This window comes from Macrotis lagotis, chromosome 1 (genome assembly GCF_037893015.1).
Source record: "Macrotis lagotis isolate mMagLag1 chromosome 1, bilby.v1.9.chrom.fasta, whole genome shotgun sequence".
NCBI lineage: Eukaryota > Metazoa > Chordata > Mammalia > Peramelemorphia > Peramelidae > Macrotis > Macrotis lagotis.
The window spans coordinates 650,584,357-650,608,040 of NC_133658.1; the positions used below are offsets into that span (position 1 = coordinate 650,584,357).

Genomic DNA, 23,684 nt, shown 5'->3' on the forward strand with positions numbered 1-23,684 from the left:
AGGGACAGCTTGTCTTCTCTTCCCATAACAGCATTATCTAATTACCTCATGAATAGTTTATAATGGGTTTAAAATAATTTTAAAGAATCTACAACAGTTAATTTTCCTTTTTTCCATTTTTGGGGGAGGAGAAAAGAGTGCTAGCAATAATACTGTCAAAAAAACAAAAGTGCCTGAAGTAGTTTTTAAAACAAAATGAATAGAAGAAACTTCATAAGAAAATAGATGAGAAACTCTGAAAGTAATATTTTGAATTAATTATATATTAAAAGGAAAAATAACATGTATAATGGAAAGTTGTGATTTTATGAACAATTTTAATTATCTGTTCCACTTCAGTAATAGAAATATTCATCATTCATTTAGACTAAAAAATTGTTTAAAAATCTGTTGTAAGCAGTTATGTGTGAATGAATTTCTTGTTCCAATATTGTAGATATGTAGTAATACTAAAAAAGGGGAAAAGAGAACATAAAAGTAGAATTCCTCTGAATTGTATAAGTTGCAGTGAAAATTCCCTGCATTGTAATTTGCATACAACAGGCTGCAAAGCTAGGACAAGGTGCTTTTGTTCCTCAGGCAAACTGAAAAATTCTATTTCCTGTGTGTTGGCAGTTGATTCATCACTGTAACGGATGTGATGACTTTTTACAAATATATACCTATCTACCATGGACAATAGAATTTTCTGACATTTAAATTTGTTCATGTGCCAAAAATGATATAAAAATGTCCCTAGTTATATATCCCTAAGGTGGTTCTGATGCAGGGGAAAGATGAAGAGAACTGTGAATGTAGAAATTGGTGGAGATGCAAATTGACTACTATCTACTCTTGAGATGTGAATTGACTAGAAGTAGAGAATTATGATTGTAACAGAAACAATTTGTAATCTGCTCAAATTGGGTGAAGATCCCCATTACCACTAATTCATTGTTTAATGTAAAATTTGCATCCTAATATCCTTAGGCTTTACCCTCTACCTAATTCTTGGTCCAGTAAGAGAAAGAGAGTTCATTTTTTGCCCTCTGGATAAGAGGCAAGACATAAAAACCTGGGTTGGACTCCTGCTCAGGGCCACTGTCTTCTCTGGCCATGGTCCAACCAACATTGCTTGGCTGTTCTTTTATCTCTCTCCCTCTCTCCCTCTCTCTAGTTGTAACTTCTTTTAATAAAATTTCGTTTTATTTCCACCTTTGCTTTCCCAAGTCTGAATAAGGATTCCTCATAGGCAGAACCAAACTCAAGAAGCCAATGGCTACAGTACAGGGTAAAGAATATTTGGAATCCAAGTATGTACTTCCAAACTTGGCTCAACATCTTGCCAACTTTGTGACCTTTAGTGAGTCACTTATTCTCTCTAGGCCTCAGATATTTCTAGTCCATGGTATAGGATGATCATTTTAAGGAACTGGGGAGAAGAGAACTGTCAGGGAGGATATCATTGGTATGTTTAGTTACTTGAAGAGCTGGTGCAAGGAAGAAGGGCTGAATTGTTCTGTTAGGGGGGAGGGGAGGGGTGGACAATAATCAAGAGCAATGGGTAGAGTTACAAAGAAGTAAAGTTAGGTTTGGTGTTGGGAAAATTTTCAAATAACTAGTACTATTCCAAAGTAGAATGAATATCCTCCTAGCCTCATAGAGGCTGAATGACTACTTATCATGTATGTTATGGTGGGAAGGGCTGCCAAAATCCCTTCCAACTCTAAATACCTGGGTTCTATTGATGCAGAGAATTATGAGTGTAAAAAGTCTAATTTTTTAATGTTGTTAAATCTGGAAATCTTGTTCAAATGTGGAAGGCTCATTGCTCTTGAGATATAAATTGACTCATTGTTTTATTGTTTAATGTAAAATTTGTATCCTGTCATCCCATTTCCAAACCTACCCCCACCCCCTATCCTTCTACCTGCTTTCCCTCACTGAAGGTGAGGGGAGGGATATCACCTTTTACTCTCAATGTCCAGATAAAGGGCAAGGCTATAAAACCTGATTTGGGCCTCTACTTGGGGCCAGTTCTCTCTGTCTGGCCCAGTCAGCTCTCCTTGACTGTCTTGCTTCCTCTCTTTATCTCTCTCTCTCTCTCTCTGTCTCTCTGTCTCTCTGTCTCTCTCTGTCTCTCTCTCTGTCTCTCTGTCTCTGTCTCTGTCTCTCTCTGTCTCTCTGTCTCTCTCTCTGTCTCTCTCTCTCTCTCTCTCTCTCTCTCTCTCTCTCTCTCTCTCTCTCTCTCTCTCTTTCTCTCTCTCTCTCTCTCTCTCACTCTGTATCCCCAGCAACCATGCCTAGCCTTTTGTTACTCACCGTGCCCTAAAGTGCTTGTTGACTCTTCAGGAGGAAAAGTTTTAAACTGTTACTTTGTAATAGTTTGTAATAAAATTCTGAGCAGTTTTAAAATCTCAGAGAGCAGGGAATTACTTCATCTTTTAAAAACCTTGATTTCTATCTTTATTTGGTTACCCCAAATCTCTGTCTTGATTTTTACCTCGACTCCCATCTGTAACTTTATGATCCCCATCAAAGTTCATGGTTCAGAACAAGAAAATCTTACCTCATGAATTAATCCCGGGAAAGCTTCTCTTCCAGTTGCTAACAGTACATGGAATCTACTCACTTCCCAGACATTTCCTTTTTTTGGCTTTCAACCCTAGAATATTAAGTCCCCCCCCCCCCCCCCGCCTAAAAGGCAGATGGCCATTTAGACAAACTGCTTGAGAATCTAAAAGTGACCCACCTAACATTATCAAAATCCAACCCTGAACTTCCCTTTATTCTGTTTATTTCTTCCTCATTGATCAATTTACCTTAGTGGCATCATTCAGAACCCTTTGTTATAAAGCTTTTGATTTATGAACATTATTATTTTACACTTTCTTTTGGGACTGATTCTCTGATTCTTTCATGTGAAAAATACTTACCCATTCCTTCCATGTGCCATGAGGATTTTTGCTAATAATGGGTTTCAGACGTTTTAGAAGAATTTGACAAGCATCCTAATTGATGGAAAAAATGAAAATATCATGAATAATGTTGTAAAGGAAATTGAAGCTTTGCTGAAGAAAATTAATACCTGTGTACTTAAGACAGAAAAATTTTAAAAATAATCTCAATTAGGTACAAAACACTAAATAAGTCTACCAATTGATTTATTTTCATTAGTGCCCATGACACTAATATCTGATTTATAGAGAGTATAGACTATAAGTTCTCCAAAGGTAATGGCTCATCTACATTCTTCCAATGCCTAAAACAGGGCTTTGTGCCCACAGGGTGATAAATAAATGTTCATTGAATTTATTCTTTCAACTTGTTTTTCCAACTTACTTATTTCTAAGAAAAAATAATATACTATTAATTCGGACAAAAGCAGAGGCAGTTGTTGGGTAAGGTGAGTATGAGTTGCAGCATTGTCTGATTGTTACATAAGATAATGCAGTGACAGAGCATGTACATGGCTTAGGAAGTTGGGTCCAGGCCAATAAATTCAGCTCATTCTGGATTTAAATAGAAACTACTCCATAAACTATGAATCATTGGAGGCTTGAGAAGTTGAGATGTAGACAAAAGTGAGAGAAGCTTACCTCAAGGCAAATTAATCATCTTAGGAGGCTGGTCTTTAAATGAAAACTAAGGGATTTAGCTGAGAATAGACTTATTCAAATGGGTTGCACTTTTCCTAGAGCATCCTGTAGGATTTTTTTTTAAATCTAACTAAGGCATGCTGATCTCAAAGAATGTGCCCCAGTTAGTTGAATATTCCAATGTCTATGTGAAAAATAAGGTAGGGGAGGATACAGCTCCAATTCAGTTCAATTCGGCAAATATTAATTAAGCATCTACTATGTGCAAGAGATTACAATATCACTACTGGCAAGAGGAAAATACAGTCCACCTTTCTAACCTTTTTGCTCTCTATTCCTCAACATGGAATTTCCCTGCTCTAGTCAGCTTCATCATCCCACTGCTTCCCAAATTCATTTTGTAAATTCTAATATCTCTGTCTTTACTCATGTATTTCTCAGAGTTTGGAATGTTCAACCTTCTTCCCTCCATCTCTCCAGATCCTACCTATAAGTATGATAAGGGAAAGAATGTTGATTAGAGTTAGAGGACCTGAGTTCAAATTCTTCCTTTGAGGCTTGCATTTTTTTCTTGAGCAAGTCATTTAACTTTCTTGAACTTCAATTTCCTCATTTAAAAAATAGGGGAAGGGGTTCTTTCATGTGCTAGATCTATGATCATGGAATCCTATTTCACTTCTCTTACCATTGACAGTCTATTCAGGGAGTTCCCACAGTGGAAATTCCCCATGCTGACAAAAATCATAGATTCTGTAGTATCTATTACAGAGGCAGAATTTTAATCCAAGTCTTTATTACTTCAAATTCAACACATCATCCATTATACTACTTTGTAAGCTTCTAGAGGATAGGAAACATCTCTTAGGCTTCTTTGTAATACTCCATTTCGCCTTCTATTCCAATACCTTGAACAAATAGGATGTTTAATAAATATCTGAAAGATTTTCCAATCTCATTTCTAAATATTTCTTTCAGACTTCACTTCATTGGGCTTCACTTATATGATGCATGCCCCAATGTCTCAATGCAGTTTTAAACTTTCATTGTATAAATTTATTTAAAATGCAAGCCTGAATAGTTTAAAGCCTTTGTGGACATTGTTGGGTCATAGAAGAGCAAGGATTAAAATGGTAGTACCCTGATTTTACCTGCAGAGCCATTCCATTGAGATCTGCCACTGCAGATCCTCCTGAGGCGTTTGCATTAGGGATTGTTTCAGTACTTGTTCCACGCAAGTGAATATTGTCCATTGGCATCCCTAACTCACGACTGACAACCTGACAAAGGGATAAACATGTGTTAACAAATGTTCAATTCAGTTCAAAAGACATTAAATACCTATTATTTTGTTGGTTCCTGTGATAGAAGCTTAGAATGCAATACTCCCCTCTTGAGCAGTTAAAAATCTAATAATATAATATTGATGATGATGATAGCTGACATAGTTTAATATATTTATTTACATAGCTGAGTAGATAACATTGTATGACCTGATATGAATCTGAGAAAAGGTAACTTTTGTATCAATAATCTGTTTATGCTTAAAAATATTTTGCCCATTCCTGAATGTCTTAAATATGTCATATATATATATATGTATACATATATACACATATTATTTGTAAAATACATATATAAAATTAAATGAAAAAAGGAAAACTATTTAATTGGTCTGGAATGCTAATTTGAATAGAGATAACTGATTTTTCTAAGGTTTGACTAGTTTAAGGAAAAGGAATTCAAATCATGACTAAGAATAAAATATAGTTAAAGAAATGAAAACAATAATTGACCATCATGGAGTCAGATATGACATATGAGTTGCTTGAGATATAGAGTTATAAAATAACTCATTGCATCAATCTTTGTATCTTCCCAGGTTTCTGGTCAGTATAATCTAGTTCTTTAGTTAAGAGTCTCTAAGGAACAGGTAGAGGTAGGCAATTAAGTTTTCTCACAATTCCCATAATTGAATAGTTTTCTCACAAAGCAGAAACTGGATTAGATCCATAACTGAATAGAAAGGGAACTAAACTAGCTCCAGAATTCAGTCACAAGATAGAGTCAATATAATTTCTTCAGTTCTCACAATTCCTTCACATAATGCCTTCTTTAAGGAAAATATTATCTAAATGTTTAAAATACAGATACTTTGGTACGTTGGTAGTTTAATTCTAAAAAACACAAGGACATTTTTAAAAATTATCACTTTGTAATTCAAAGAAATTCTTTCTAAGACAACCAATTCTCTTTTTTATGAGGTGGAACCTGAAAATAGTTGAAATTAGAAATGTCATATTTATGCATATATATATATACATGTATATATTTATACTATATGTATATATAGATAATTTAAAATATATGTATATATCTTGTATATAAGTAACATACACATATAGATATACATAAAAATATAGGTATTTTCAGGTCTTTAAATATGTCATCTATATTATTTTTAAACAAATTTATTTTGGAATTTTAACATTTTAAACTAATTGTGTGTGTGTGTATATATATATACATGTATGTATATTATATGTATAATTGAGTTATATATACTGATATATTTGAATATAAGTTGGTCTCAATATATGCATGTATATATTGTATGTCAACCTCATATATAAAATGTATATAATTTATATCACCCTCTCTCGACTCCTCTAGAATCCTGCCCTCTCTTTCTCTCATCTATAATGAAGAGACTTTAATTGTGAGTTCAGCTCTCTGTTAAATTACATAACCTTCAAAAGCCTTAGTTTCCTCATCTGACAGATGATGACTAATCTGTTTACTCTCTTAAGGGTTATGGAAATTGTATATAATCTTTAGATATAAGCAAATTTGTCAGATGAGTCTAAAAGTATAATAATAACTGGCATTTCTCTAATACTTTAGAGTTTGCAAAGTCCTTTATTGACATCATCTCACTTAATTTTCAAAACAATTTTGTGAGAAAAGTTGCTTTCATAATCCCTATTTTACAGATGCACACATTATAGTTTATGGAACTTGTGACATCTCCAGAATCATGTTGCCATTACATATGTGAAATAGGATTTAAATCCTAGCCTTCCAATTCCAGGGCTCTGTCAAGATTACATGAGCCAAAAGTAATTTGTCAGATGAGGAAACTAAAGCTTAAAGATAATAAATAAATAAATAAATAAATAAATAAATAAATAAATAAATAAGTAACCCAGGCTGAAACCCAATCTATTTTTTATTTTAGGTTTGTTTTTTTTTGCAAGGCAAATGGGTTAAGTGGCTTGCCCGAGGCCACACAGCTAGGTAATTATTAAGTGTCTGAGACTGGATTTGAACCCAGGTACTCCTGACTCCAGGGCCAGTGCTTTATCCACTGCACCACCTAGCCGCCCCTGAAACCCAATCTTAATTCAATATGAGAGCATGAGGGAAGATTTGAAGGAAATTAAAAAAGTGTCATTTTAAAGGAAACTAACCAAGTTGACCTTGCCAAGAAGACCATCTCTTCCTCCAAGATAGAAGGATTCCAAAATATAGAGAAGAGCTTACCTCCTTCATCTAACAAATGATGTTTAAGTCTCTAACATCATAGACAAAATTTTTCCCCTAAGCCTCAGCTTTATAGAAATATCCCTTTAAAAATTTCCAATTACTTTGCTCTCATTCTCTACTCAAAGAGTCACATTTTGAAACATTACTTGGACTTTTGCCCACTGAGTTTACTAATTTCACTTTTCAGACCAAATATTTCTCTGGTTATAAAATTCATAATTTGGGATTTGGGGTTCAAAAGTCAATATTATCTGAATTTAATTCAATGAATTATATTACCTTCCTTCAAACACTGACCATCTACAAAAAGGTCATTCCAGTTGTTAGTACTATGTTCCTCAAATTATTTTAGTTATGTGTGTAATTGTTGAATACTCCAACTGCCAAATGTAAAATCTTGAGGACTTTTTTCTTTATATCCATAGAATAATGCCTTGTAAACAGTAGGTTGCAGGATCATATTATTTAGAGCTAAGACAGATCTCAGAAGCCATATATTTCAACCCCTCATTTAACAAATGAGGACACTAAGATCCAGAAGGAAGATATAATCTACCCAGAGTAAGCCAAGACATTTTATCACTTGTACTGGGGTCCTTTCAGTCCAAAATCATTGCTTCTTCCACTTGAAATATGCTCCTCTTTTGAAAAATAAAAATAGTTTAATAAGTTCTTGTTGAATTAAATTAAATTGTTTATTCCTCTTGTTGAATTGAATTAAATTGTTTATTAGATTAAAAACCTAATGTATTGATTTATTAAAATGAAAGTGTAAAAGTATTATATAACTGCTCTTCTTTAATTTTTCCCTCTCTCTTCCCAACACAGAGAGAGAGAGAGAGAGAGAGAGAGAGAGAGAGAGAAATACACACACACACACACATTTATTTGTTCTTACCTGAATCATTTTGGTGTGAACCCCCTGCCCCATTTCAATGCCACAGTGAGTCACTAGCACAGATCCATCCAGATAGATATGAACTAGAGCACCTGCCTAAGCAGAAAAAAACAAAATCTGATTTGGTAGTACTTTTGACTGTTATTTTTATTATATAAACATTGACTTAAAACAATTTTCTTTGGGACAAAAATCTACACACATACAGTTTATCTGTGGCAGGACATCATATGTGGAACAGAACCCTAAATCTCTTTAATGCATGACTCAGGTATTAGCAAAATATTCCTCACTCAAACAAACCACACCCACAATTTAGCCCTTATCCCAATAATGCAGCCATCAATGATTTTGGACTTCAGTAAATTTGCTTTCAATGTATCTGCCACACCTGCATAATCCTTGGATACTATACTATGAAGGTACCTAACCAAATCATTTAAGGGTATGTAGTAACTATTGCAGAATCTTCTAGAATTGTTTATGTAGGAAAGCAGATAATAAGGTGCTACTCTAACAGCTACAGAGTGAGTTAAACCAAAATAATTATAGAGCAGATGTTAGGGAAAAGTTTTATTCTAAGAGTACTTAAAGAGGATTATCCACATGGGAATCAAGGAGCAAAGAATCATAATAGAGAAATTTTAACAATCAAGTTTTCCAGAACTTGAAACAGAAGAAACAATATAAAAAAATGAAATTCACTTCAAGAGCAAGACAGTTCTCCATAATATGGTACATACTTCCTTCCTCGATATGTTTCCTCTTCCATAAGCTTGGAGTTTTGGACCAAATAATCTCTGTGATCCCTTCTAAATCTGACAGAAAAGCATAAAGCTGGGTGGCTCTGATCCTAGAACCAGGGATTCAGTTCTAGCCTCTAGCTCTGTGTAGGTCCTTATAATGAGTAGTTGTCAGAGTAGTTGTCCCAGAACAAAGGGGATACTGGATGCTGTTCAGCTGCTCTGAATCTGCTGGCCCCCAAAGTGGACTCACAGAAGAAGAGAATAGCTCTAAAAAAATCTACACTGAAAACCTCAAAGAAAAATACAACTTGAATCCAAGTCAAGCAAAAATTCCTTGAAGAGTTAAGTAAAGGGTTTTTGTTTTTTTTAAAGAATTAAAAATAATTTAAAAAAAAACAAATGACAGGGGCAGCTAGGTGGCACAGTGAAGTGACCCTGAAATCAGGAGTACCTGAGTTCAAATCAGACCTCAGACACTTAATAATTTCCTAACTATGTGACCTCTATTTAACCCCATTGCCTTAAATAAATAAAAATTAAAAAAACAAATAACAGCAGTATAGGAAAACATGAAAACAGAAATAAGAATTAGGGAAGGAAAATATGAAAAAAGTAGTAGCTTAAAACAAGAGGCACAAAAGCTCACAAAAGAAAATAATTTCTTGAAAATGATTATTAGCCAAAGGGAAGCTAATGATTCCATTAGACATTAAAAAATAATAAAATGAAGTGAAAAGACAGAAAATAGAGGAAAATAAAGAGTATTTGGTAGGAAAAACAACCATCTTGAAAAAAGATTGAGAAGAAATAATTTAAGAATCATAAAATACTAGAAAGTCTTGGGTCAACAAAAGAACCCATATATCACATTTCAAGAAAACTGCCTATATATCTTAGAATCAGGGGGCAAAGTAAAAATTGAAAGAATTTACTGGTTACCTCTTCAAAAAAATTACTGTCCAGAAAAGTATATCCAAATCCATAGCTTCCAGGTCAAGGGGAAAAATTACAAGAAATCAGATAAAAAGAATCCAAGTTCAGAAAAATCAGTTAAAATTATGCAAGATTTAGCAGAATAGAAACATTGGGATAAGATATCCCTAAAGGATGTATTTTACAAGCAAGAATAACTTATCTAGCAAAACTGGAGATAATTATAATGGGGGGGGGGAAATAGATTTTAAACAAATACAAGATTCCCAAGCACTGCTGATAAAAAAAAAACAGACTAGAGGTAAGCAGAAAATTTTACATAAAAACACAGGAGTCAAGAGAAACATAAAAAGAGAAACATGAGTAACTGAGCAAGGCAAAAATTGTTTATATTCTAATATAGGGACATGATACAATACCCTATCATCCTTAGGAGTAATAGAAGGAATCTAATTAGATAGACCATCTGGGTAAGTTTGTATTATGTTGAGATGATCTCTAAGGAAAAATAAAGAATGAAGAAAAGGAAAACACCGTGGGAAGGTGAAAACTAGAGGAAGAATGGAGGAAATTATCTAAGATAAATGGAGTTTATTTGTAGAGATATGTATTACAAGAAGGGGCCAATGAGATAGGTGAAGGCTAATATTTGAATCTGTATCTCATCTGAAGTAGTTAAAGGAGGGAAACATACACACACACACACACACACACACACACACACACACACACACCTCTTAACGCTCAGTAAAATAGGAAGAAAAAGAAAGGGAGTGAAATAAATGGAGAGCAGACTAGGTAGGTGGGAAAAAAAGAAAAATATATGAAGGAAAATATATAATTAGTCATTGGAACTATGAGTATTAATGGTATGAATTCATTAAATTGAAAAGGATTAGTAGAATGAATTATTAACCATATTTTAACAATACATTGTTTAAAGGAAACATACTTGAAGCAAGAATGAAACACAAAGAATAAAATAAGGGACTAGAGAAAAATCTATTACATTTCAGCTAATGAAAATTTAGATAAGATAATGTTAAATGAAGCCTCTACATAGATATTATCTACATAGATATAAGCTTCAGATCCTCATCCAAAAAAAGAAAAAAGGAAAGATGGAAACAAGTTTTCAACTGTGGACATTGTGGAGGATCTTCAGTAAAGGTCTGTCTCTCTGAGGGGTGAGGGGAAGTAAAGTCCAGCTAGGTGGGAGAGCAAGAAAGCTAACCAGAGGCTTCTAGCCACAGAGCAGCACAAGTCTTGGCAAGCAAACAACAGCACAGGTCATAGTGGTTAGATAGCAGACCAACAGAGAAGGTCCTAACTCCCGACAAAGTCTGACTTCTGGGAACACTGGGACAAAAGTTAGGACTATGTTGGGAACAAACCATTATATAGGCAGAACCTTGGCATAAAAGAGGAAATAAACCTTTGCAGAGGCAACATACAGGTTGCATAGGCAACATTTTGGCCAGCAATAAACCAGGGATCAAATCCTAGCACCAGCACAAAAAGTTCGGGTCTGTGCTCCCTATATTCCAGGAGCAGAACTCAAGCAATCAAAATAAGCAAAAAAGCTAAAAAAGCACTAACCACAGAAAGTTACTATGTAGTTAAATGATAAAAATGTCACTTCAGAAGAAGAAAGCAGTGAAAAATCATCTACATGGGAAGTCTCAAAGGAGTCTATCAATTAGACTCAAATCCAAATTCTCATAGAAGAGCTTTAAAAAAGAATTTAAAAACCAAAGAAAAAAGGAAGAAGAAAATAGATAAAAGAAATAGAGTTATGCATGAAAATTATGAAAAAATTGGCCAAAGCAATCAACTCCTTTAAAAGTAAAAATAACCAACTAGAAAAAGAATGCAACTCTTCAAAAAACAACTGGAAAGGGAATGAAACTAGCAAAAAGTAAAATTAATCAACTAGAAAGGAAACAAAAGCTAACTAAAGAAAATAACCCCCCCAATCAGAATTGAACAATTAGAAATCAATGAATCTATGAGACAATTTTATTCCATCAAAGTCAAAAGGCTGAAAAAATGAAAAAAATGTAAAGTACCTTTTAGTAAAAACAAATGACCAGAAAAATAGATTAGGAGAGATAATTTATGAATTTCTGGTCTACCAGAATACCTAGATTTAAAAAAAAAGGGCCTAGAAAATATCTTTCAGGAAATTATCAGGGAAAACTGCCCAAATCTACTAGATCAAGAAGACAAAATAACCATTGAAAGAATACACAAAACTTCCTGAAATAGACCCCAGGATAAAAACTCTAGGGACTATCATAGTCAAATTCTAGAATTCTCAAATTAAGGAGAAAGTACTACAAGCAGCAAAAAAACAAAAAGGAAAGAAAGAAATAATTTAAACACAAAAGAAGAACAATCAGAATTACACAGGATTTAACAGCTTCCACATTAAAGGATCAGTAGCCTTGGAATCTGATATTTCAAAGACAAAGGACCTTGGATTACAACCAAGAATTTACTACCCTGCAAAATTCAGCATACTGATTCAGGGGAAAAGATGAATGTTCAAAGAAATAAAGAACTTCCGAATTTTTTCTGATAAAAGACCAGAACTGAGCAGAGAATTTGATCTTCAAATACAAGACTCAAAAGATGCATAAAAAGTTAAACGAAAAAGGAAGGAAAATTGTTAGTCAAGAACATTAAATTGTATACAATCCTATAAGGTAAGATAATGCTTATAATTCTTGAGAATTGCATTTATCTTAAGATACTTAAAGGGCTGAACATAGTTGAAGAGACTGAATTTAGAGGATAGGAGTATGGTTGGTTCTTCCTTACTTTGAAGAAGACCAAAATGACCTCCCTATGTTTGAGACAAATTACAATGTGACAAATTCTGGGTGAACACACCAATACGAGCTCAGAATGCTCTACCACAGGGCATACACAAATAGTCCAGGTGAAAAGCTGGGGTGCTTACTCTAAACACCCTCTATGGAGACCCCAACAGCTCCCAATCCCTATACCATCCTACCTCCTATATCCCATATCCTATAAAAAGATTTACTCTCCCCACTACACACTGGTGGAGTCTGTAAGGACCTAGTCCCCTGTACCTTGCTTCAATAAACAGCTTTGCATTTACTTCCATTTATAGCTCCATCCTCCTTTTTATTGAGGATTCACTTTTTTGACTTTTCAGGGACAAGTGATTCATGAAATGATTTGACTGCATGATGCTTTGGCTCATGAAGATTGTGTGTCCCTGAAGGGTACTTGCATAGGGGGTAAGGTATAAAGTGAGGATAATTTGATGTGAAAAAAATAGAAACTAGATATGATAAACCTCTAGAGAACACTAAATAGAAATAAGAAAAAAATATACATATTACCAATTGTTCATGGAACCATCATAAAAATTGATCTTGGGTTATGACATAAAAACCTTATAAACATATGCCCCCCCAAGGGAATACTTAATGTATTTTTATCAAGCATATTCTAATAAGAATATATACAATAAAAAGCCTTTGAAGAAAAGATTAAAAATTAACTAGAAACTAAATAAGTTAATCCTTAAAAAAGGGAACAGCAAAGAGCAAATCATTGAAACAATAAAAAATTTCATTAAAGATAATGACAAAAACTAGACATCATACCAAAATTTATGGGATGCAGTCAAATCACTAAAGTAAATGTTATATCTCTAAATGTATTCATTAGTTAAAAAGTATAGAGGAAGTCTCTGAATTTGACATACAGCTAAAAAAAGAATACCAACAAATTAAAAGCCCCCAATTAAATATTGAAGAAGAAATCCTAAAAATCAAAGGAAAGATTAACAAAATTGAAGGCAAAAAACCACTAAATAAGCAATACTAGGAGCTGATGAGGGGAGAGGGGGAAGTAAAATGATTAAGCCATTAAGCCATTAGTTAATTTCATTTTGAAAAGAAAGGAGACAAATTGCTAGTATCTAAAATGAAAACAAAATTAATTTACAACCAGTGAAAAGAAGAAATAAAAGCAATTACTAGGAATCATTTTGGCCAACAATATGCCAATAAAAGTAATGTTTTAAAAACAAATTGCCCAAATTAACAGAAGAGAAAATAAAATATTTAAATAATCATATCTTAGGAAAAGAAATCAAACAAACCATAAATGAACTCCTGAAGAAAAAACCAACAATTCAATAGATATACAGGTGAATTCTACCAAACATTTAAAGAACAATACTATATAAATAGTTTGAAAAAACTGTTAAAAATTGTATCCCACTAAATTCCTTTTAAGATGTAATTATTGATATTCTAACTAGGAAGAGTCAAAGCAGAGAAAACAAACTATATACCAATAATTCCAATTAATATTGCTCCAAAAAATTTAATCAAATATTAGTAAGCAGACTAGAGCAATATATCACAAAGATCATGCACTATGACCTGACTGGATGTGCACTAGCAATGAATGCAAGACTTATTCAAAATCAGAAAAACAATAAATATAATTGACCATATTAATAACAAAACCAACAAAAAATCATATAATCATTCAATAGCTGAAGACAAAGCTTTTTGACAAGATAAAATATGATAAAACATCCCTTCCAATAAAAAAAAAAACACAGAAAAGCATAGAAATATATGGAACTTTTCCTCAAATGGTAATATCTGTGAACTTTTCCTCAAATGGTAATATCTGTTATGGGAATAATCTAGAAGCAAGTATGAATATACATATGAATGTATTTTTGAATATATATGTCTGCATTTATGTGCATTTATATTTGTATGTGTACACACAAGTACATACACACATAGAACTAACCTAGAGGAAAACAAATTTCCTCTCCAAACATTTATTTTACTAAAGCTTTATTTTCTACCAGGTCAACTTTTCCAAAAAAAGTAGCATTTTTTGGCAATCAATAGAAAATTTACCTGACCAGCAGCAACTGAGCCAAGTCCAATAGGAAATTTCATGGGAATAAGTGCAATTCCTTTCTTTTTCCAATAATTCTTCTTGTTGAAATCATCAACCATTGCTTTCCTTGCATAGTATGAGGATATTGCCATGCATTCATTCCAGCATTTTATTAGGTTGCTAGCATTAATCTCCTGTTTGTAGAATGTTTCATCCATTTCTTTGTACATATTTATCATTCTTATCTTAAAAAGAATTTTTTTTAAAATGATACAAAAGTTAGTCTTTCTCCTAATACTCTCTATCTCTCTCAAACCCATTTATGCTTTAAGGTCCAACTCAAGTCCTATCTTCCATGATATCTTCCTAGATCGATCTAGGGAAGAGTTTTTCTATCAAAAGTCTCCTCCACTGAAATTCTATTTATGACCCTAAACTCCTAGGATCATAGATACAGAGTTGAAAGGGATCTCAGAAACGATTTAGTTCAACGTATTCATTTTACAAGTAAGGAAATTAGTCATAAGGAAGTTAAATGACTTGCATAATGTCACACAGAGCTGAACATTAGGATAAAGTACCTAAACATCAGAAAGCAATAGTTTTGCCTGACTAATTCTAACTAATATAAAGACCAATCCTAGGCAGAATTCAGCTGACATTGAGGACCAGATCTCACAAAAGTGGGCTGTCAGCCAGAGTAAATTAAGAACAATGAAAAAGCAGACCTAATTCCTTTTGCCTGAGACCATAATTTATAAGACCTTGGTCAACTTGTACTATCCCCTTTTTGGTCTTATTACATTCTTTCCTTGGCATACTTATTATAATTAACCCACTGAACACTTTAAAGAAGTTGAATGCTATCATCACAAAGAAAGCTTGTGTCCCATCCTGTAAGCTAAATGAATGCTGGAGAATATGGTTGAAAATGGGGAGATGGTTTTGACTAGTAACCAGTAGGGATCATTAGCCCAGGAAGAAAAGAATGTGGTCAGAAGAGGTACAGCAAACTCATGCCTACAGTAGGTTTTTCTGCCTTTCTGGGTCTTACTTACTCATTTGTAAAATGGGATGTTGGCCTATATAATCTTTGATTTTTTTTTTCCTCCTCTAATAGTCTGGGTGTTTTCTATTGTAGGATAATTTAATTACCTTCTCTGGTGGCAAACCACTCTGAGCTGCAACTTTTGTTATGCATGACTCTGTAATCAGGGCAGCCTGGGGATAGCCAAATCCACGGAAAGCAGTATTAGAAGGTAGATTAGTTTTGCAAGCTAGACCTCGGCAACGTAGGTTTGGGATCTTGTAAGCATTGTCCAACTTTAGGAGACCCATCTCTATTACCTGTAGGAATCCATAAGAACAATCAATTAACAAGTGTTTTTAAGTGCCGATTAAAAAAGTGTCAGCTTGTCAAATGCCTGTGTGTCACAAGCACTGTGATAGGAACTGGAATAAAAGAAATCACTGATGTGATTGTAAATACTTGCCCTTCTTATTCCATTTCTGCTCTTCCATACCTGAGACAAAACTAGTCCCATAATGGGTATTAAATGTGAATTTTTGAGAAAGAAACTTTTGAGTCTGAGACTTATGTTCAGAAGATATACAGTCAGAGGTCAATCAGATATATACAGTCAGAGGTTTGATCTCAGTAGTGTGCAGATAATCAATAACCCATATTTATTGTATTGTAATACTATGAAATGTTTACGTATATTATTTCATGTGATTCTCACAGAAATCATGGTAATTGCTGAAAGTGTTATTATCCCCATTTTACTATTTAGAAACAGGATTAGAGCAAAGTGATCTGCTCTAAATCTGGAGCTAGCTGAATCTAGTGAAGAAAAGTTAAGAGCTCAACCTAAGTCTTCTGATTCATTCTCAGTTGTCTTTCTACTGCCTCATACTGTTTCTCCACCTGTAGTAGCTTACATACAGAAGAGACATTTCTTGCACGTTAAAACAATTTTGAGGTGCCACATCACACCTACCAGATTGGCTAAAATGACAAAAAAAAATATCAATGTTGGAGAGAATGTGGAAAAACTGAGACATCAATGTACTGCTGGTGGAGTTGTGAAATGATCCAATCATTCTGAAGAAAAATTTGGAATCACATCCAAAAGGCAATAAAACCGCATATCCATTGATCTGTATCCCAAAAAGATCATAAAAAAGGAGAAAAGATATTTTGCAGTGGCAAAGAATTGAAATTTGAGGGATGCCAACCAATTGGGGCATGGCTGAACAAACTTTGATGCATGAATTTGTGAAGTACTTTGTTGTGTAAGAAATCACGAGTGGCTTGATTTCAGAAAAGCCTGGAAAGACTTACATGATATTGAGTGAATTGAGTAGAACCAGCAAAATATTGTACACATTAACAGCAACATTGTGAGCTGATCATTTATGAAGGACTTAGTTCTTCTCAGGAGTTCAGTGATCAGTGACAATACTGAGAGATCTATTGTGGAAAATGCTATCTACATTCACAGGAAAAAAAACCCTATGGATTCTGAGTGAAGAACAAGTATCCTATGTTCACTTCTTAAAATTTACTTTGTTTTTTTCTCTTTGTCATGCTTTCCCCCCCTTAGTCCTAATTCTTCTTTCACGAGAAGACTAATATGTTAAAACACAATTATACATCTACCACCTATTTCAGATTATTTGCTGCTATGGGGAGGAGGGAAGGAAGGGTGGTAGAGAAATGTAGAACTCAATAGTTTGCAGAAGGATGAATGTTGAAAACTATCTTTGCATGTAATTAGAAAACAAATTTTTAAAATGAAAAACTAATTAACATAATAAGGAATAAATGGCGTAGATGAAGCTTATACAGTAAAGCAAAACAAAAAGAATATGCATTTTTATTAAGCTTTATAGCTTAGAGTAAGCCTGATATAGTGGATAGAAAGCTGGCTTCCATTCCAGGAAGAATAGCCATATAGATCTACTTCTAATACTTACTGGTTGTGTATGACCTTTAGTAAATCACATAATCTTTTCAGTGCTCTAATTAAATCTCTTATAAGACAATAATTTGCAGAAAAGGTGACAACTACATTAGTAATGAGAGTTGCCTCATCTGAGAGTTTCTTATACTAATGAAATCACAGGACTACTCCCTATCTCTATTACAGCCCTAGAAGCAATAGTCTATGCTTGTTGCAGAAGTGAAATACATATATTTCATTTTTGTAATTCCATAATTTAAATATTTGAATATAGGTTTATCTATTAATACTTACAAATATAGATTCATCCAATCTGAAGCCACCATTAGCATAATGTACAATATCCAGGGCCATGATTCTACCATCATTCATGAATCCTACCTAAAGAAGAGAACTGCATTTTTAGACACTTGAAGGAAAAGCAAGTTATTCTTCTCTCATGTGGACCTAGAGTCTACTTACAATTACTCTTGAAACTAGAACACTGTTGTTTTTATCCCTGTTGTCACCAATAATTGATATGAAAGAAAAAGTAAATAACTGTGTCTAATGTATCATGTAGCTATGCAAATTATAAGCCTAGAAGGAATCCCTCCATCTGTGGCCTAAGTCCCACTCCAACTTGAAAACTTGTTTTCATCTTTAACTCTTTTCACTCTAATATCTTCATTCTCTCATTTTCTTCTGGTTCTTTCTAATTCCAAACACATTCTTCCCTAATCATCTTAAAAACCTTTTGTCTAATCCCAATATTTTTCCCCTTTCTTTCACTATCAAATTTCTTTAACAAATGATTGATCACTCTTATAGTCATTAACAATATGGCTTCTATAAAAACTATACTATTGAAACTGTTCAGAAGGCCATCAGTGGCCTTATTATTCTTATGGCTTTTTCTTGGTCCCCATTTTCCTAGACATTTTCTAATCTTCCTGAATTTTCTTCTCTCTTACTTTCCAAAATAGTCCAACATCATATGTCTTCACTTTGACCATTTATTCTTTCTTCATACTATCTCTTGCATTTGTCCATTCCTTTCATTTCCAGCCTAGGTTTCTATCATGTGCCTGAATTGCTGCAATAACTTTTTTTTTAGATTTTTTGCAAGGCAATGGGGTTAAGCGGCTTGCCCAAGGCCACATAGCTAGGTAATTATTAAGTGTCTGAGGCTGGATTTGAAATCAGGTCCTCTTGACTCTAGGGCAGGTGCTCTATCAATTGTGCCACCTAGCCACCCTGCAATAACTTTCTAATGATTTTCCTAACACCAAACTCTCACATTTTACCTCAATCACCCTGTAATATCATCATATGATATTAATCATATTAAAACTCCTAAAGGAACATTTTTATCAAGCTATTCTACTGCCCAAGAATTCACAATTTCTCCTATCAAGTATTCTAAACCTGGGCAAATTTGTTATTCTTTTTTAATATAGATTTTGATAAATTTCAGTTTCCATTGTAAGCTATAGATTTTGTTTTATGTAGCTAAAAAATTATTCTGAAAAAGTCACCATTGGCTTCATCAGACTACCAAAGTTAAGGCCCTCTAGCCAAGTTCAAACTTCTTGTGCTGATTTGTATCCACAACTTTCCACAATCTTGGATTCACCTTACCCATATCCAATTTTACCTTCTCATGACTATTCAACAAGCACCCACTGAACTAGTTAAGCTGGTTTCATAATTTCCCTCAATATATACGTCATGCTCATTCCTATCCCTGCACCTTTGCTTCCCCATGCTCATAATCTTCAGGTCCTTTTGATTTTTTTCTTCTAAACTCACTTTGTACTTTCCAAGGTAAGGATGACGGCCTCCAGTTATTAATATATCTTCTCCACGTTCCAGAATGCAGCGGACTGGACAGCCAGTTCTAAAACCAGAAAAACTTATACCAATTAGGACTTAAAGATGAAAGAAAAAAATAAATATTTTGCATTTATTCAAATCATTTTCTTTCAGTTCATTTTCCATGTTCCACTCTCCCCTAATACATCATTGCTCTAGTTTTTACAAGAGCTCCTCCATCCCCTTGATCAAGCTTATTACTTTGGTGTTTTGCTACTATAGGAAAATTTCCACTGTATTTACTCACAAACAGATGATCAACTAAAATTCATAATGAAGTTAGCAATTGGACATGGTTAACATGGGAATTTTTTTTTTTGCTTAACCATACCTATTTGTTACAAGGATTTTGTTTTGTCTTTTTTTTTTAAAGGAGGGGCAAAGGGATAGAAGAGAGAAATAAAGTTTTCTAACTGAAAAAACATCCTATTTCTGGGACTTCTAGAGGAAAGGAGCACTGAACTTTGTTACTCAGCAAAAACAAAAAAATAAAACCTTTAAAGTAAATAGATATAATGTATATGTATATGTAGATGTAGATGTAGATGCAGATGTAGATGCAGATGTAGATACAAATAGATATTTAACTCTATACATTTGACCCATGAAAATGATTTATTGAAGAAATAAAAAAATTCCACTTATTTAAAGAAATTCCTGCATTAAACAGTACATTATTAAATAGGTAGTTAAATCAAGTAATTCTCACCAAATCAAGTTTATTGTCTCTCTGCTTTCTAGTCATTACAATATTTTCTATTAATGATGTCTGGTCTTTTTGGTAGAAATTGACACAATGTTAGTTTCTCCAATTTATAAATATATAAAGTTTAATTAGTTTTAAGATAGAAAAAACAAATTGGTAGTTTATTTTAACTTTTTTTTCATTGCATGTTTTTAGTAAACTTCTGTTTTGTTTTGTTTTGTTTTGTTTTGGACCACCTTTTCCCTTTAACCAGAATGAATTGGGAGTACACTGTGTTTCCTGATTTTCCTTTCATCAAAATTATTTTACTTTCAATAACTCATATTTATAAAAGCTCTTTGGAATTGGGAAAGCCCTTTGTTTTCCAAGCAAAGCACATACATTCCCAACAAGGTACATACATAGCTAGTAACAGAATTATTGTAATACATATTTTACAGTTAATGAAGCTAACACTCAGAATGGTTAAATGGTTTGCCCAGGATCATAACTAAAAGGAGCAGAACTAATCTGACTCCAAAAGCACTTCTGTTACTATACTTTACTTTTTTGTTCTCATTTACTGTAACATAATCTCCACTTACCTGTTTGCCGCAAATGCTGTAATAGCTGCCAAGATACCTGTTGTTGATACTTTTCCACCAAAAGCTCCACCAACTCTTTTGACATGACACATGATCTTGTTAGATGGAACCCTTAATATGGAGGCTACTATATCCTGTAAATTAACATGAATCTTTTTAAATGAGAAATGTAGATCCTATCAATAAGAACAATTAAATAAGGGGGCAGGGGAAGTATTCAGAATGCTAGCTGCTAATTATTACTTTGAAGAATAAATGCATTGTTAGATCAAGGAATTCAAATACTGCAGTATTGAAGATTAGAAAAAGGCAGTTTTTGCTGATCAAAGTCCCCACAAAGTCAAAAACAATATGAGTTAGGCTATAAAATCTGAGTATTTTTATTTAAATTATAAAATATTCACCTAGATAAAAGTACTTGGGAGTTTGTTTTTTTAATTTCTGATAGATCCAGAAGTCCTGTCCCAATTTATCAGAATTACAAATTTTGATAAACCTATTGATATGTCAAGAAGCAAAATTGTCCTGGAATTACAGAAATTCCCAAATAGAACTAGAACATTGCTATAAGATCTTATATCATGCCCATATCACAAAATTTGAGAAATGTATCCAAGAGATGGAGATAAAACATGTTTTAGAGTTCTGAGAACTTACCTGACTTAAACTTCATTGAAAATCTATTGCTTATAATTAAAGCTAGACCTGGGAAAATGGACTTTTTTGTCAAAAGAATACAATGTTCAATGTCATTAGTTCCATAATGAATTTTAAAATATGTCAAAAATTTATGAACTTAAATCACTTTTTACAATAAGTGATTGCAGCAAAAGGAAGACAAATTACATATTAAAAGGTTTTTAAGATGTAAAAGGTTAAATGGTTTATTGAATATTAATAGATGTTGTTTTCTAATTTTGTCCCATTTATTGCATATTTCACTATAATATTCTTGGGTTCTCTGATTCTAGATCACTCCCAAAAAGCAACACTACAGGGTATTGCATTTCAAAGACCAAAGGAATATTTATTTCAAGATGATATAAAAAATATGAAAGTCAGGGTATTTTAAGTAGTCAGTGGGGTTTGACATTCATGATTGTTGTTGTTTTGATCTTTGTTACAAAAAAACATGTTAAAAAATTTTATGTATTGATTTTGTTAGGAAAAACTTTGTCCCTAGACAAGGGTTCTACATTACCTGTGCCAACTTGGGATGTTGTGTTGACACATAGACATCCATTTCTTTGTGTTCTCCATATGGAACAACAAGCATGCTTTGAGTTTCCATGTAAAAGTGTTCTTGGCCTCCAATGTGAATCTCACCTATTATACAGGAAAAAACCCAACAACTCTCAAATGTTTATTCAAAAAAACTTTGGGACAAGAAAATTCCTGCACTGCTGGATACCCAATATTAATTTCATTTTTACAGGCATCTCCACATGCAGCAGCTTCAGGTCTAGGTGATGTGTAAAGTTCCAAGGTCTATGATCCTAGACATCTTTAAGTTCCATAGGTAATCTTAGTTCCCATTTCCAGGACTAAATTATCCTAGATGGGAAAAACACAGGACTATTATTATAAAATTTATCTGGCTTCTTAAGTTCAGAGACAAAACTCCATTGCAGACATAAATACCAAATATAGAAGAGAGTGAGAAAAGGAAAATGAGTATACTCATTGTGACTATTCCCCTCTCCCATACCCAAGGTTATCTCAAGGCAATCACACCTGTCCCAAATTGCTTATTCCTGATCCCACATCCCCATCTGCCCAGTCAAATTTCTTCTTAAGTCTCAGTGATTCCCCTGGAAGCTCCTTACTGTCAATGGGAGAGTGGGTGATAATGGAATTAATACTAGTTACTTTTCTGTCATACTTCTGAATGATCCAATGTGGACATAAACATTGATGAAAGTCTGAAACTCTTCAGTCTTTAATGGAGGTGGCAGCACAGTTGGTGCAAAGTATGTTAGTTAGAGAACCTGGGTAAATACTGACTTCGCCATTTGGCATCTGTGTATTCTTGGTAAAGTTACTCTACTTATCTGGTCCTCAGCTTCCTCATTTGTACTTCATCTGGTCTATACTTTGGTGTGTGGGAGTTGGGGGGAGGAAATATCTGTATTTATATATGTATGCTTATTATATATAATGTATCTATTTATCTATGTATATATATTCAATGTGCCTATTTATGTGTGTATTGCATATACATATACACCTACATTGATTATACACAGATCCACGTATGTATGTGTGCATAATTTACCAATTTAAATGTGTATATGATGTACCTTGGGTTTATGCACATAGGTGTGTGTGGATACCCACATATAAACATGTATGTATGTTGTACAAATGCATACACATGTGGAATTGTGTGTGTACATTACATGCATGTGAACAGGCACACTATCCATGCACATGTAGAATGGGCATACACATGTGTGCCTGCATGTGTGTGCACAAATGTGGTGTGAATGTGCACTCAAAATGTACACACATGTGTATCATTGGTATGTGTGATGTACTCTTTATGTGTGTTCATGATATATCATGTGTATGTGGATCACATACCTATTTGCATGTGTGCACATATGCATGTATATATAATGTGACTGTTTATAAATGTGCATAATGTACACTCTTCATGTGTGTGTAATGTACCTGTTTATGAGTGTATATACAATATATAATATGCCTGTTTATATGTGTATATGTGAAAATTATGTACCTCTATGTGTGTATGTCCTCTACTTCATTTATTCTATATTTCTCTTCTATATACCTATGTATATGTGTGTATATATAATGCAAACACACACGTGTGTGTGTGTATAAAACAGATACCTACAAAAAAGTAAAAAATAGATGAAAGATTCTTTTTTGAGGGGTATGCAAAAGCAGTAGGTAGTGGGGGACCAGGCAAAGCTATTTCAGTAGTCTTAAAGAAAGCCAG

At 33.6% G+C, this 23,684-nt stretch overlaps 1 protein-coding gene across 1 annotated transcript in view; it reads right to left on the reverse strand.

Annotated features, from left to right (window-relative positions):
• Positions 1–23,684, reverse strand: part of LOC141507573 (aldehyde oxidase-like) — a 91,102-nt gene that overhangs the window by 18,419 nt on the left and 48,999 nt on the right. The window contains exons 21-29 of the mRNA XM_074215355.1: positions 21,921–22,045; positions 20,720–20,853; positions 19,367–19,454; positions 17,870–17,956; positions 15,765–15,956; positions 14,627–14,854; positions 8,020–8,115; positions 4,727–4,855; positions 2,916–2,990 (exon numbers count right to left, since the gene is read on the reverse strand). Of these exons, the coding sequence (XP_074071456.1) occupies positions 2,916–2,990; positions 4,727–4,855; positions 8,020–8,115; positions 14,627–14,854; positions 15,765–15,956; positions 17,870–17,956; positions 19,367–19,454; positions 20,720–20,853; positions 21,921–22,045 (1,154 nt within the window). The remainder of the gene's footprint in view (positions 1–2,915; positions 2,991–4,726; positions 4,856–8,019; positions 8,116–14,626; positions 14,855–15,764; positions 15,957–17,869; positions 17,957–19,366; positions 19,455–20,719; positions 20,854–21,920; positions 22,046–23,684) is intronic.